We start from the raw sequence: 14002 nt of genomic DNA on the forward strand, positions 1-14002 counted from the left end.
ATGGGACGTTCTTAAACGTGAGTTAAGCAAGAGACAAACGAATGGTCAGCCTTTCAATGATAAATTCACGAATTTTTCGAGATCTATCAAGGCGCAGATCTTAGAACAAGCAGTCCCATGATCGTCCTGATTTAACTGATTTAAAAAACACCGCAATAAGAACCATTACGCGCCGTACCCCTTGACTCGTTCTTCGCGGTCCTTTCTTAATATTTACATGTGTATATACAATGAATGTCTCCTATCGTACGATTTTGATAAAAAAAACAGGCTATCCTTATTTTTATCTTTATTGAATGATGGCGAATGTCCAGAACCTACTTATTGCAGTGCTTTTGAAATAAATCCTAGGCAAATCAAAGAAGTAAAATATCGATTAAGTTTGGTCAAAGACAATGATTACTGTATGTCCAAGTAATCACTAACCGTCAGGTGTGGGTTTCAAATGACCCCCTTTTTAATGGGCCTGTCACAAATACAGTCATAGGCACCGAGAGCTAAATGATTTAGACCGAACACTTAGAACTTAGAACTTAGACTACTTAGACTCGTTCAAAGTTCAAGTACAAATGCACTTCATATCCGTTCTATGACTAGATAAATCCCTGGGTCCTTCCACCTGTCCCACCAAAATCCCCTCCGAAGTAATCAGCTCATAACCAACCTCAGTTTTTTGCATCGATTGTGGTTCCTCGTCGGCTTGAGAAAGAACCACACGTGTTGAGAGATTTATAAAAGAGCAGAGAAAGGTTTTCAAGGGGAGGCGAAACTTTTTTTTGAGTTCTTTCCAAACTCCAGAGAAGGAGGAGAAAAATATGGCTCTGAAAACTTGAGTTTTGAAGCGAATGTATGTATTAGTGGCGGCTAGCCTGCGATAGACAGCTTGTTCTTAAAGCGCAAAAACTCCATTTCTTTTACTTGCCCGTCAGTTTTAAGCCGCCCGCACGAAAAAAATGAAGCCTGAGAAGAGCCATTGAATTCGATTTGCAGATTCAAGCCCCAAGGTGGACCATCACTTTCGACTTCACGAGATGTCCATATGGCTGCATCTGGTTCCCAAACTTCATCAAGCTGGCTCCAACAACATCTTCCCACAGCACAATGCTTTCATGGGCCACGATGATCCATCTTTATTCAAGGGCGTAGTGCGCCCTCATTCATTCTCGCACGGATACCAGGTACCTTCAGAGTCTCAATTCATTCATTGTTTTTTACCAAACTTGGATGTTAACTGAACAAACCATTTTCTCTAGGTGAACCGCAAGTTTTTTGATGCCACCACATCGCCATCTCCACCCATTACCACGTGTCTCCCGGTCAATTCAAGGGGTCAGATAATTTCCTCGGAACAAGACCTGTCCTTGGTCCGATGGGAAAAGGCTAGTGAACACGCCTACAAGCAAGCCATGTATCTTACCATCGGTCTCGGTACCCTGCTCTTTGGGGTAAGATTTTACGCTTCTTCTTGACCCGGGCCACCAAAACAAGGATAGAAAATCGCTTTTGACAGTTTTGCAGCCAATTTCCCGGAAACTCTGTTCAGTAACTGATCAGTGTAGGAACAGGCAAAATGTGCAAGATAGAAAAGCCTTTTGGAGATAAAAAGGTGCAAAAAATAAGTCTAAAAGTGCCAAAAAAGCCCGAAAGTGTAACAAAAGGTGCAAATAAAATAAAAGAAGAAGGCATATTCAAATATTTGAATGGTGCCTTCTAAAAAAAAACGAACTTTGTCTCAATTTTGGACCATAATATTTTGAATGAGGTCAAGGAATGCTTCCCCGTGCACATTTTTCCTTTTTCTAGCAGTAGATCTGCACCATTGATCTAAATGAAGAAAAAATAGAATTTTTCTTCCCCACAAAGAGAAGTTAGTTAGCTTGGAGAAAGCCATGGTGCTTTTTGGGGGAGGGCTGTTGAACTACAGTATCTTGGGGCCTTGCTTTGCTTGTCTCTTTGGACTTGAAAATGACTCTTTTCATTTCTTTTTTCACTATTTTCTCAATCATGGTATGGTACTCATGATGACAATGGGGTGAAGTACTTTTGGCCGGCAGAAATTAGTAATTGATGTAAAATTGTTCAAAATTTGGATTTTTCATGACTTTATTTTAGCGGCAGCGTTTGATTTCAAAGTTTAAAAATCAATTCTGACGCCAAGAACGTTCTGGTTTCAACGAAAAAAACATTTTTAGACCAAATTAGTGCTTCAAAATGTCGTAAGTTATCCATTGAGTGTTTTTCATTTTATTTGCAAGAAAGGAAACCGGTTTTTTTCTTGCAATATTTAGAAGGAAATAGATAAGGACCCAAATGACCAAATGGCTAACGATGTTATAAAATCTGAAGAGTAAAAGAAAATTGAAAAAAAGTCAAAAAGCGTAGAAAAAGTGGAAAATGCTTGAAAGGTGCTAGAATTGCACACCAATTACCCAAAACTCTTTTGCAGCCAAAATCAATACATTTTTTTTCCGAGGTCTAGTGCTCACGCGTAACTCTGAGAGAGCTCTTAAAGAATGCTTACAATGGGGCTTTAGATTCAGGCATACTCATAATAATAGGTACTGATTAGCCTTTGCTTTTAACCTTTGATGGTCAAGTTCGATTGGAATTCAAAAAAGCTCAGATTTGAAAGTGGTTGGAAACGCAACTCTATTTGAAGGACTCTCTCAACTTATGTTCATTGTTTCAGGTGAACATTTGGTTCCTTCTTTGCTTATTCTTTTGTCGGTCCCGGATCTCGTGTTGTGCCCATCTAGAGGATTCGAATCGGGTCAGTGGCATGGGCAATAAGGATTTCACATGTGAAACGGAATTAATGGGCTTGACAAATGACTCCATGCAAAGTTTGAGGTGAGTTTAACCGAACATTCTGAAACACATTCTCAAGTAGGCCTTTCAACTCTGAAAGAGCCTTTGATCGATGGTTTGGGCATTATTATCCGGACCCAAACGTTAGTATGTTAAGTGTACTGTGTAACTAATTGTTATGATTGACTTGCAGGGACTCAGGAGGGGGTTCCAATCCGACACACAAATCTAGGAGCAATGCCAACTCAAGAAACAACAGTTTAAATCGCGCACATTTGAATAATGTCCATGAAAGTATGAGACTTTTACAGTCGTCGAGTTTGGTCGAATCGGACCGCGACAGTCGATCCACGTCAAGTCAAAGCCATTGTGGTGGAGGCGTGGCTCCCAATTCCAAATCAATTTCTTTTACTATGAGCAGTGCGGGTGGAGGTGTGGGAGGAGGGTCCGAAACAAGGCGAAACAGTCGGGAAAAGAGCTTTGAATCCGCGGGACTCCAACACAACCACCCGGTGAGAACATGCATTGAGGGTGATCGTATTTCTCCTTATTTTTCTATACTTTACTTGAGCACTATGTACGAAGTGGATTGGATGAGACGTAGTGCCGGGGAGTGTGTCTTGCTCTCATTAAAATTGTAAATTATGTGCTTGAATGCCTCATGGGTAATCTTGTGACATTTTCCCCATTACTAAAATCATTGTACGTGTAAATTGACGAGCTTTATTAGTCTTTAGGAAAACCCCTGAAATGCATTCTCATTATCTGACTCATTTCCTAAAAACAACCCAATTTTTTCTCGTGCACTTTTTATTAAATAGAATAGAAAACAGTTTTGGGGAGGGCCGAATTTCCCAAACATTTATTAAGTCTGAAATAAGAGTATTCATTTCGTACCGTTGTAGTGAAGTCATTATCTCCGTCGTAGTTGTTGACATTCTTCAGATTTACAAATAACTCAATTCAATTAATGCCATCCATCACTTTAGGTGGTTTCCTCTGGTCATTCTCATCAGCACCCTCACATTAAATCCATGGCTTCTACTTTGCCACCGCCTCAGAAGTATCGTCAGGGTGGCGGTCACACGTGTTCCAATGCCAATGAATTGGTGGTCACCGCCACACTTGGGCGCAAGTTAAGGCCTGTTAATTGTCAGATGCACGAGGAATCAAGCTTGCGCGAATCTTTGAACTCGCCAAATGGATCTTCAACGGCTTCTTCTCAAGGTGATTTCATCATATGGCGTGCTCTGAAAGTCTTTCCAATACGATTCTTTGTTTTGTTTTGATGACGCGGTAGTGTTTTCTCGGTATCAATTTTCTTGCTTTTTTTCTTGAGGTGAAAAATGGCGCGTCCAATATCGAAGAAGTTCCAAAAGTTCGTCTGGTTTTCATAACTAGATATACTTAGAAAATGCTACTGGGCTTGCTCTCCGTTTCTCAAATTGGAAACAAATCCTATCTTATGCCCGCTATATTTAGACACTGACAATGTTACGACATTCATAAGGGAGTCTTGTTTCGCCAAGTAACACGCTGCTTTCTCGAACCTACGTCATACATATAACCTTCACAAAAGGTTCGATTCTTGTCGTTAGTTTGATTTTGAAGTGCGTTCTCAATTTTTTCAGGTGTATCCATTCTTCTTCCACCTCCGAAGGATTCCATTCTTCATGCTCCGCCCCCTTCGAGCTCCTCCCTGAAGCGCTATCCTTCCTCACAACCGCCACACCACATTGGCTGTGATCAGAAACCGACGAAGATGACCACCTTTGCTCTACCCTTGGATCATACGGATTCGTCCAGTGAATGCGCCATCTCACCCCCTGTGGTTTCCTTTGGCGGAGAGACCATTCTGCAATGATCGGTGCCTACTGCTGTTGCTGGTGTTATTGTTGACATTACTATCATCATTAGGAATGAGTTATTTCCGATAATAAAATATCATTATTGAAAATTTGATATTCCTTTAGCCACCCTGATAATCCTGTGAGAAGATTGGTGATGCTATGTAACGTCCTTATAGAATCTTTCAATATGTCGTACTTAGGGAATTAGTTTTTTTACTTTATCTGACGGACAAACTATTATTCCGATCTTCAAGAAAAAGATGATCGACCTCAAATGGTACAATATGATGTGTCAAAAAAGATTGCTTTGGAAACGTCAATTACAATTGTACGCTTTGACCGGAGGGCTTCAGATACAATACAATGCAAGGCAATACAGTTGGCGAGGCTGTTCGTGGTGTTTTTCATGGGTAAACAGGACTATGACGAGAAAAAATCTCTTAGGACAATCTAGCTTTGATGTCAAGATTTTCCAACATTTGTTCTTCCGATCATCAGTAAGGAGTTGGTTTGTCTACTACGTCGTCCTCTCTGTTTTTGTTGGTGGTTTTGACCCTAGCCCGCTCGAATAAACTAACCATATCATGCATATGTATGTATGTTTTTACTAATGCCCTTCAATGAGTGCAATTTTTCGACCAGGGGTATACATGCTGTTTGGGAGATGTTGTTTACATGTTCCTTGAAGGATGTCTGGAAGGAGGTATGAACCGAGGACCTCCCTTGTAATCAGGCGACACCGCGGTTTGCGCCATTGCTGCATGTTATTGAGAAAATGAATATTATGTGAAAGGGACCTTACAAAAGAATGATTGACGTTAGTGAATTAGTTTTTTCTCAAAAGTTGTCCTGATTAAGTATTGTACAATACGGTGTTCAAAACAGATGTTATTTCATTTTGGAAGGATTAGAGTGCGTGCAAAGTTGAATCAATAAAGGCAATACTTCCAAGTTGAAAAATAATAATAATAGCTTAATACCAGCTCCTGACATTTTCGCTATTTTTTATCAATTTGGGTTTCAACCTATTGGATTTCTTCATTCGTGTCATGTTGAAGGTGGGACGTTTTTTTTCTAATTTCGCGCATCAACCACCTTTCCTTTTGACGAACTTTTGGCGACCTTTACGCAGTAACGGTTTGGGTTGAGCGGCTGTCATTTTCAGATTGACAAGCGTTTTCCCCTTCAACTTTCAGTCAAGCTTGAATAGCCTCTAAAGTGGCCCAAATAGACACTTATGTATATACAAGGATGTGAATGAAGGTTGACATTTCCTGGTTAAGGAAACAAAAGCTGCATGCCTTACAATACTTGCCATGCATGCAAACACAATGGAGATCGTCATCAATAATTCAAAATGACATCATGCCTCGTTTGAAAGGCCAAAAACGCTTCGAGGGAAAAATTGTGGTGAGGAATGGGTAAAAAGTGCACACCACGCTCGCTCTTTCAAGACCCAAAAACGCCAGTTAGTGTGTGGGGTGTATAATTTTTTTTCAATGGGGTCGTATTAAGTAGATGGTGGTCACAAAAATTCAGAAAATCGCACGATATCTTTCAAATCCCGTACATTCTTTCGGGCACGCAATCCAATCTCAAAAGCGTGGGATTCCTCATCCTCGACCTCCAGCACACTGACAGCCTCTTGGTTCAAAGTTATGATGGCTTCCAATTTCGTTTGGAACTCTTTCAGAGGAATCGTGCCGGAGTCAAAACTCCGTTGTGCCAACGTGGCTTCGGTGTTGGCCAATTCGTATTGCGTGGTTCCACGCCAATCCGAGAATCCCGGATCCACTTTAGAGAAGACCTCGATGAAGTGAAGGCACAAATCACGCTTGAGACGCACCATTTCATCCGAGAGCTCGAAATAGAAGTATCCTGGAATGTTGCCAAGGTGAGAGATCAGCTCCGATTGGAGTCTCATTTGAAGGTAATGATTGGGATGGAAATGATTGCTCCGTTTAGTAAGTTCCGCTTGATGAAGCAACGCCTCCACATATTTCTGGCCACGCAAGTGGATCAGCTTGTTAAGGGAGGATTCGAGGTCATTTTCCAATTCAATAACCGTCTTCTGGCTCATCATCGATTGGCATTTATGGCAACCATAATCGCTATCATAGGCCAGTGGGTGGATAAGACGTAAATAACCTTCTGTGTCGTTACACTCAGGGCAATGAAGGGTGCCCAATTCGGATCCCAATTCGCTGGGATCACAACACCGCGGGCAATGGCAATCGAAGCACCAACTTTGCTTGATGTTCTGTCGCCGGGATCGCGTGGAATTCATCAGGGAGGTGTATTGAATGGTAATTTCTTCACCTAAAATAAGAACATGTCATTGGTATGAAGGCCCATTGGAATTGGACGCATGGCCATAAAAGGGCTCGAATGACAGAGCTTGGCCCATTAGTATGGAGGAGTCCGTGCCTTTAGGGATGTGTTGTTGGGCGTAGATCTCAATGTGGTTAAAGGTGGACAACTTCTTGACGCAGCGGGCATTGCAAATGCACGAATGTGATAAAATGGCCATTTGTGGATACAGCAGGACCAACTGGGTGTGTCCATTGCGACTTTTGGTCTGGATCCCGTTGGTTCGCATGATCCCGATCAGGCGATTGATCTCCTCACGAGATGTGAACTTGGTCAGCCCCAGATTGTCCAGTATAAAGTTGGTCACACTTTTTTGGAAGTGATCCCAGGAAGACACGTCCAGTTTGCGGATCGAATTGTGGTCCATCAAATCGTTGATGAGCATCTTCAGGTTAGGATCGCGGGTAGTTCTCAAGGTTGATATCAGACGGAGAGTGAATACGCACCGCATTAAGGGTTTATAGTTCTCTAAAATCAATCCCATTTTCCCAAACACTTGACACTCCAAGGTCTGATGAATAGAATCGGAAGCGCACTCTTTGGAACACATGGGAATGGAACATAGGGAACATTGGAAACGTCCATCGATTTCGATGAAGCACGATAAGCAAACCAATTTATCGACGTCGACTTGAGGCCCTAAGGCACAGGGAGGCTCCTCAAGGATCAATTGACTCGTCGGGATGTCCCGATCAGCCACCAAAATCCGTCCCTTTTCAGGGTTTTGCACGAGCTTGAAGCAACTCGCCATGCTGAAATCACGGATTGATATGGAATCGGATGAAGTGAAATGTGAAAAAGCTTGCCGGTGCATTTCGCGCCCAACCCAACTTCTTTCAATCTCAAGGTGGTGTGTATGTGTACTTAATATTTTTACCTTGCGTACTATGGGATTTGAAAGATGCACAGTACGACACGAGTTAGGCCGATTGTCTTCGAGTCGAGCCGGGATTGGCACTTTTGGGCCTTTTTCAATAAACTGGCAGAGTGATGGCGCCATTGTTAAACGTGGCGCTGATTGATAAATAGGTCACCAAGCCATGAAGTGGATTGGCAACAAAAATATATTAAGCAACTACGTTTTTCATGAAACATACACGTTCGTTCCATTGCATAATGAAGTCTATGTTCTACTAGTGAAGATTTGATCATCAATCAAACCAACTCCAAGGGCTCTTAGTTTTAGAATTTTTATGCTCTAACCAACAATATAAGAAGACAATGTACAATTAGGCACTATTGATCATTTGTCTAAATTTGACTTTTAAGTTATTGTATCAAATCAGACCCCAGTGGAGTCCACATAACATATACTCAAGGGATCGCAATTTCTGTTCGCTGCAATAGAGTATCTGCTAGATTTGACATTTGACTTCAACATTGCGGATCACTGGCAAACTAATTGATCCCTAGTTACATTCATTCTCTAGAGGAACCCCTTAAATCTAAAACATAATATGCCCAATCACCACTCAAGTCATGTTTTTTTTCTAATTTCCAAACCCGGATACCGCCTATGACAGAGGGATCAATTCACTATTGGCCTCATAAGCAATAGCTTCCGAACAAAGCTCGCTTTGTTGTTTCAATCCCGACCCATCTCGAATTTGAACAACCTCTGAAATAGAAGGGGGCGTGAGTTATCCAAGCCCTTCCTGGACTCCATGGCCTGTGAGATCGAGAGCGCTGAGAGTCTGCATGCATGCAAGACGGCAGAATTGGCTAAATTTCTCTGTTTCAACTCTTGGCAAGACATCTCAAGCATTGGTGAGTGGCCGCCTGAAGTGGGAATCACGCAGCCGAGTGGCAATTGGCAGGCTCATTCAAATAGTTCCTCACAATAGAATGGCAAACATGCCTATATTTTGTAATGACTTTTTAGATGACGTGAAATGTAGAAACCGTCATATGGGTATGTTTTGTCCGTTATTCAAGTCCCTAATGGCAATGATAACTAACAACCAAAAACATGGTCAGGCTTTAAATGGATTTGACATAACCACCCAAGGGACACAGTATTTGATTGTAATACATGACTGGGATACTCGTTTTGGCCAGTATGGTGCTCAAAAGACGCATTAATTCAAAATTCACGGTGACCTTCAATTGCCTAAGAAGGCTTTAGTGTAAGGTTGATGTTCATGATTTTTTTTTTAAATATAGATATGCTTTTCGGTAAAGGTTTTGGTGATTGGAAAATCTCTATCAAAGTGTAAATGGTGTTTCTACCCCTGAGGTAAACATGAATCGTCCCCTGAATTATCCCTGTCAATATCGATCAATTACAGCTTAATTATACCTCAACGTTGTTAATGAAATTTAAGACCTCCCTTTGTCCTAATTCAGTGAATATCAACCCTTTTAATTGTGTTTTTTATGGGTTTCCTTATGGTCACACCAGGAGAATATCCAAGTGTAATGTTTGAGATAAATAAAAGGGCACACACGCTCATCCAGACTTTACGGCGGAACCATTAACGCATCCAATCTCATAAAATAATCAGCACAATCCTCATGGGCAACAATTATCATCTTATGGACTCCACTCAGTTCCAGGTATTTGGCCAGATTAGGAAGCTCATTTGTTTCAATTTCCTTCATTTTCTACAACCAAAGGGCTGCTTAAATTGAAACGAGTCTGGAGTTATCTTTCATTCTGTCATTCGAATAGATAATAAGCATACACATAGATGAATTCAAAAGAGCTCAAGTTGACTCTCGAAGGCCTGTTTAATGAACGCGATCACGATTGAACTATCCAACATTTTCTAGAATTTAACGACCTAATCACATGAACAGAACAAGGAACGTCTAGCCCTCTCTCTCTCTCATCTAATAGATATGGCCTTGAGAGGATAGATCCAACCTTAATTTGAAGGGATCAAATGTGCCAGAAGAAACTTACCCTAGATTCATCTTCAGAAGCTGAATCTCTGTTAAGAAATTATAGCAGTGCTACAAACCAGAAGCCAGGTTTTAAAGCCAAGGACTAAATCTTAGATCGAAAAACAATCAAACTGATCTAGTTATGATCTTTTCATGATCTAAAACTCACTCCGTTGTTGTTAAAGAAATGGGTGTAGTTTTTTAAATGAAGTAGCTAATCATAGATGAAGAGATTCATCTTATGATGCATAGTACGATGTGGTTAACTCCATCCAGGTTTATTTTTTGAATCTTTCCCCCTAGATTCATTGCCAAGTTCCTTTTGACACATGTCAGTCGATATTCACTCTTATTCATTAAGAATAACATAACGCGCATGAGTTAACTAATGTGTTACTAAAATGATGTCAATGGTCTTGAAAGAAGTCTCCTAGTCTCCAGTGAGCTTCGACCCCAAGCCTGTGGGAAAAGCATTTCCCGACTATTTCAGCTCAGGTTTCATGTCATTGAGAAAAGCATGACGTGTCACATCCGGGATACTGTAAGTTGTGCCACAAATGTTGCCATTGTTCATTATTATCGTCATGCGTCAACTCAATATTCAATACACTACCAATATTGCACACAGAAGAGGACCAGCCGACAAATGAAGGTCTATTAACAGTTCAAGTGTCACGTCATTGCCGATGTAATGCATGTCTCGGGCGTTTGATCGCTTACCAAACTCGATAATTTCACCCATTATCCAGCGAGAGCAGCCAGCCACTTCCTTCACTCTTCCACTCTCTTCGAGTTCTTCTTCGCCTTCAGCGTTGTGGAACACACTCTTCAGCGGGTGGATCGTTGAAGCCTTACGTTGGACAGAAGAAACGGAACAAGCACTTCTGGCATGCGTGCGAGTATGGATGTGCTGTGCGCACTCACCATCTTTGGCGCCGGTCGGTTGTCTACTTTTCTTCGTTTTCTTTTGCTCTCGTCCTATAAATGGATTTTAAAGGGCTGGGGAGCCGTTCATTCGATATGAGCATGAAGCCCACGACGGAGATCGGTTTGGTTTGTTTCCAAGTGGTGTTTCTGTTACCCGCACTTAGTTGGGCATGGGCTTCACCCGTGCGATATCAACCGCCCTTCAATGCTGCTGCCATCAAGGAGTCGTTTCCCATGGATTTTCACGGGCAGGACAGGTGAGGTGCTTAGTTGGAAGCAATAGGCGTTTTCAAGTTAGTGTCATCAATTTCCGAAGCTATCACCATCTATGGTTCAAATGGCCGGTTGCTTGACAAGTAGCTCGTTTTAGAATACAAATTTGACACTATTTTGAACGGTTTTGGCATTCAATGCCATTCAGTGTCATCAAGGTATGATGAAACCAAAACATATACTTTCACTTGTTTGAGCATTAGACCTTTGCCATTGCTGCTTTTAATCAATTAATGAATATTTTTTGGAAATTTATGTAATGATTCAGAGGGGGGAGCAAGCCTGGAGGAAAAAGGGAGATCAGACGCCCTGCATCCATTTCTTTGGGCTGCCTTTCTCTTTGAACGCCCTGTCTTATTGGCTAGCTTCTTTAGATTTAGCCGGGCACTTTCTGTAACTCAGAGCTTGACTCTTAGATGGCGGAACAGTAGCATCATCGGAAAAACGCCATCGCAGCTACATTATCATGATTTCTTTTCACCTTGAAGCCATTTATTGGTGTTAGGGGTATTGTTTGATCGGCCTTAGAGACCAAATAGCTTTCAGTCGTAAGCGTACTTTTTAGCTATTGATGATCAAAAGTGCATCGGTATTGATCATCGAAGATGAGGGTGAGAGTTCTGAATTGTCTTTGTACATACCTTTCAGGACTAAATTGTGGCTTGAGAGCACGAAGAGTTGGATCTGATATTCGGCTCTCTGTCAATGAATCACGTTCTTGAAGCAAGTAGCTTTGTAACAAATTTCGACCTTCTTACAAAGCAGTCACAGGCTTTTTTTGGTTTAACGCTTAGTAATTTAGCAACGTTCTTCATTCTTTTCTCTTATGATACGATACGCATTCAAATGAAATGGCGATGAGTACGGCAAATTCAGAAATCATTTGATCTCAGAAATTGATTCTTTTCTTGAACTATCATGCCTAAAATGTTGAAGATAGCGAATCACATAACCAAGGAAAATAATCTCGCTCTTAATTGGAGCAAAAAAAAATATATCATTTTTTATTTAGTATTCGTGACACTGAACCACATTGATATTGTAATACATTTAAATTTTTTTTTTTGACGCCTTCTGGTTCATATGAAAAAATCTACCAATTTGGATTTAGTTTTCAATGCACATTTCATTAGATGCTCGTATTGTCACCTGCCAGTGGTGGTTAAGGTTTCACCATGTGTGTTGTGCATGTATGTTGACAAATAAAAAGTGGTTACACAGACCATGTAAGGCACCAGACTACTTGTGACCAAATATCCTCAGATTCAGTCAAGATCGACACAAAAGGTGGAAAGTTTTTTAGACATAGCGGGAATTTAGGCCCCAAAATATACTTGCAAGGATGCAACGGATAAAATACAGTACTACGGTACAATAAGTCCGAGGGCGCCTTTTGATGATTCAAATCAATCAAATTCCCAGCTTTCGAGGTAGAAATCGATTTTCTCTCATTTGACATCTACCTATACAGAGCGAGATAACGTTCTACCTATTATAATTTGTGCAAAGTATGTTTCCAACTATTTTGCCTCACTCCGAGCAGAGGGGCTATGTTTTTAGAAATGAGGCTTGACGTGACGTTGATATTTATTGAGGTTCACTACCGATCCAAAATTGATTAAATATCCCTGATTAACTCTACATTCAAGGACTGGCTACTATAATTCGTTGGTGGATCATACATTGTATGATTTTTTTACCTATAAAGCCATATCAGCTCTATTTTGAGTTACTGGAGATTCCATTCTCATTAGCGTTAGAAAAAGTCAACCAAAATAAACATTGCCATTTTTGCTTTCAAACTTCATTCATTAGACTTCAGTCCGAGAATACTCAGATTTGAGCACTTTCCCTTTTGAAGAGACGTCATTGATCCATTTCTTTATCGTCTAAACCTGCAGTCAAGGTTGTTAAAACTTCATGATAACTTGACGTAAAAGTAGAAGGTTTTAGTTTCAATAATGGAAATAAGTTGGCCAGTAAAAGACCATTTTTATGGGGGAAATATAATTGCAGCAAATGGTGTTGACTAACATATTGTTCAAATACAAAGTAGCTATTTTTTCAACGAACGTTAAACTTTGCATGAAATTTGATAAAAAAGGGGCTTGAAGAGACAATGAGACTAGTTGAAGTATAAAGTGTAAAGGAAAAAGTGAGGGCGTACAAAGGAAATTTAAGATCATTAGCAATATTGAGCTTCCCTTTGAACGAGGGTCTCATACCAAGAAATTTGGTTTTAGATCAGAACACCCAAAATTTGTAAATTGGACACAATGAGATATGAAGGCGTCCAACCCTAAACAAAGATTACGAAAATCGAATATGGGTACTTCCCCGCCTCAGCAAGGCTTTGTAACAAGGAGCGTAATCTTCTGAATTTAATGTTTAAGCAATAGATTGCAAAATCGGTCCCGTAAAAATAAAATGTTCACTTTCACCACGAAATTGTCTCTGTTACGTACTAAAAACTGTTTTCTTTGCAAGGGTCAAATAGTGTCTTGGCCAGAAACAGGCTGATCACAAGGAATCTTCAAAGTTAAACCTTAATGGGTATTTCCTTTTGATTACTAAGTTGGACATGAACCAATTGCGAGAGAGATATTTTTTTGCTCCTTCAGTTTTCAACAACAAAACGGGAATGTCAAATCTTTGTTTTCGTTGTTTGGTTGGTGTTTTTGTTAGTGGGCACTTTTACTCAAACCTGCACCGACATTGTTGAAATTGATCTCCAAATGTATCAAACACGTCCATCGAACAAAATTGATCAATCAATTTCTCTTCCCTGTAGTGATTTCAAATCTGATTTTTGAAAGATCCACTATAAAGGGCGCCCAAAACAAAGGCGAACATGGGCAAAGACAGAACATGAATAGATGTTGTTTTTT

The 14002-nt window shown here is 40.6% G+C and overlaps 3 protein-coding genes across 3 annotated transcripts in view; 2 read left to right on the forward strand and 1 right to left on the reverse strand.

Moving 5' to 3' along the window:
* The window catches only part of LOC131885290 (neuroligin-2-like), a 41165-nt gene extending 36457 nt beyond the window's left edge, over nucleotides 1-4708 (forward strand). Inside the window, exons 12-17 of the mRNA XM_059233309.1 lie at nucleotides 991-1178; nucleotides 1254-1445; nucleotides 2690-2850; nucleotides 3002-3320; nucleotides 3798-4035; nucleotides 4440-4708. Coding sequence (XP_059089292.1) covers nucleotides 991-1178; nucleotides 1254-1445; nucleotides 2690-2850; nucleotides 3002-3320; nucleotides 3798-4035; nucleotides 4440-4672 — 1331 coding nt within the window. The 3' untranslated portion in view covers nucleotides 4673-4708. The remainder of the gene's footprint in view (nucleotides 1-990; nucleotides 1179-1253; nucleotides 1446-2689; nucleotides 2851-3001; nucleotides 3321-3797; nucleotides 4036-4439) is intronic.
* Nucleotides 4709-6127: 1419 nt separating this feature from the next.
* Nucleotides 6128-7910, reverse strand: LOC131885291 (SET domain-containing protein SmydA-8-like). Its single transcript, XM_059233310.1, has 2 exons — nucleotides 7086-7910; nucleotides 6128-6977 (listed from the first exon to the last, which is right to left on the reverse strand). Exons 1-2 carry the CDS (start codon nucleotides 7840-7842, stop codon nucleotides 6184-6186), a joined length of 1551 nt encoding a protein of 516 aa, XP_059089293.1. The 5' UTR covers nucleotides 7843-7910; the 3' UTR covers nucleotides 6128-6183.
* A 2935-nt stretch (nucleotides 7911-10845) lies between these two features.
* Nucleotides 10846-14002, forward strand: part of LOC131885297 (uncharacterized) — a 19126-nt gene continuing 15969 nt past the window's right edge. The window contains exon 1 of the mRNA XM_059233315.1: nucleotides 10846-11098. Within this exon, the coding sequence (XP_059089298.1) occupies nucleotides 10899-11098 (200 nt within the window). The 5' untranslated portion in view covers nucleotides 10846-10898. The remainder of the gene's footprint in view (nucleotides 11099-14002) is intronic.

The sequence above is a fragment of the Tigriopus californicus genome, chromosome 8 (genome assembly GCF_007210705.1).
Source record: "Tigriopus californicus strain San Diego chromosome 8, Tcal_SD_v2.1, whole genome shotgun sequence".
NCBI lineage: Eukaryota > Metazoa > Arthropoda > Copepoda > Harpacticoida > Harpacticidae > Tigriopus > Tigriopus californicus.

Bases quoted from the DNA above. Each gene is read 5' to 3' on its own strand.
- LOC131885291 (XM_059233310.1), bottom strand. From the start codon at position 7,842: ATGCACCGGCAAGCTTTTTCACATTTCACTTCATCCGATTCCATATCA. The intron at 6,978-7,085 runs GCACGGACTCCT...TTCTTATTTTAG, and splicing joins CCAACAACACATCCCTAAAG to GTGAAGAAATTACCATTCAA.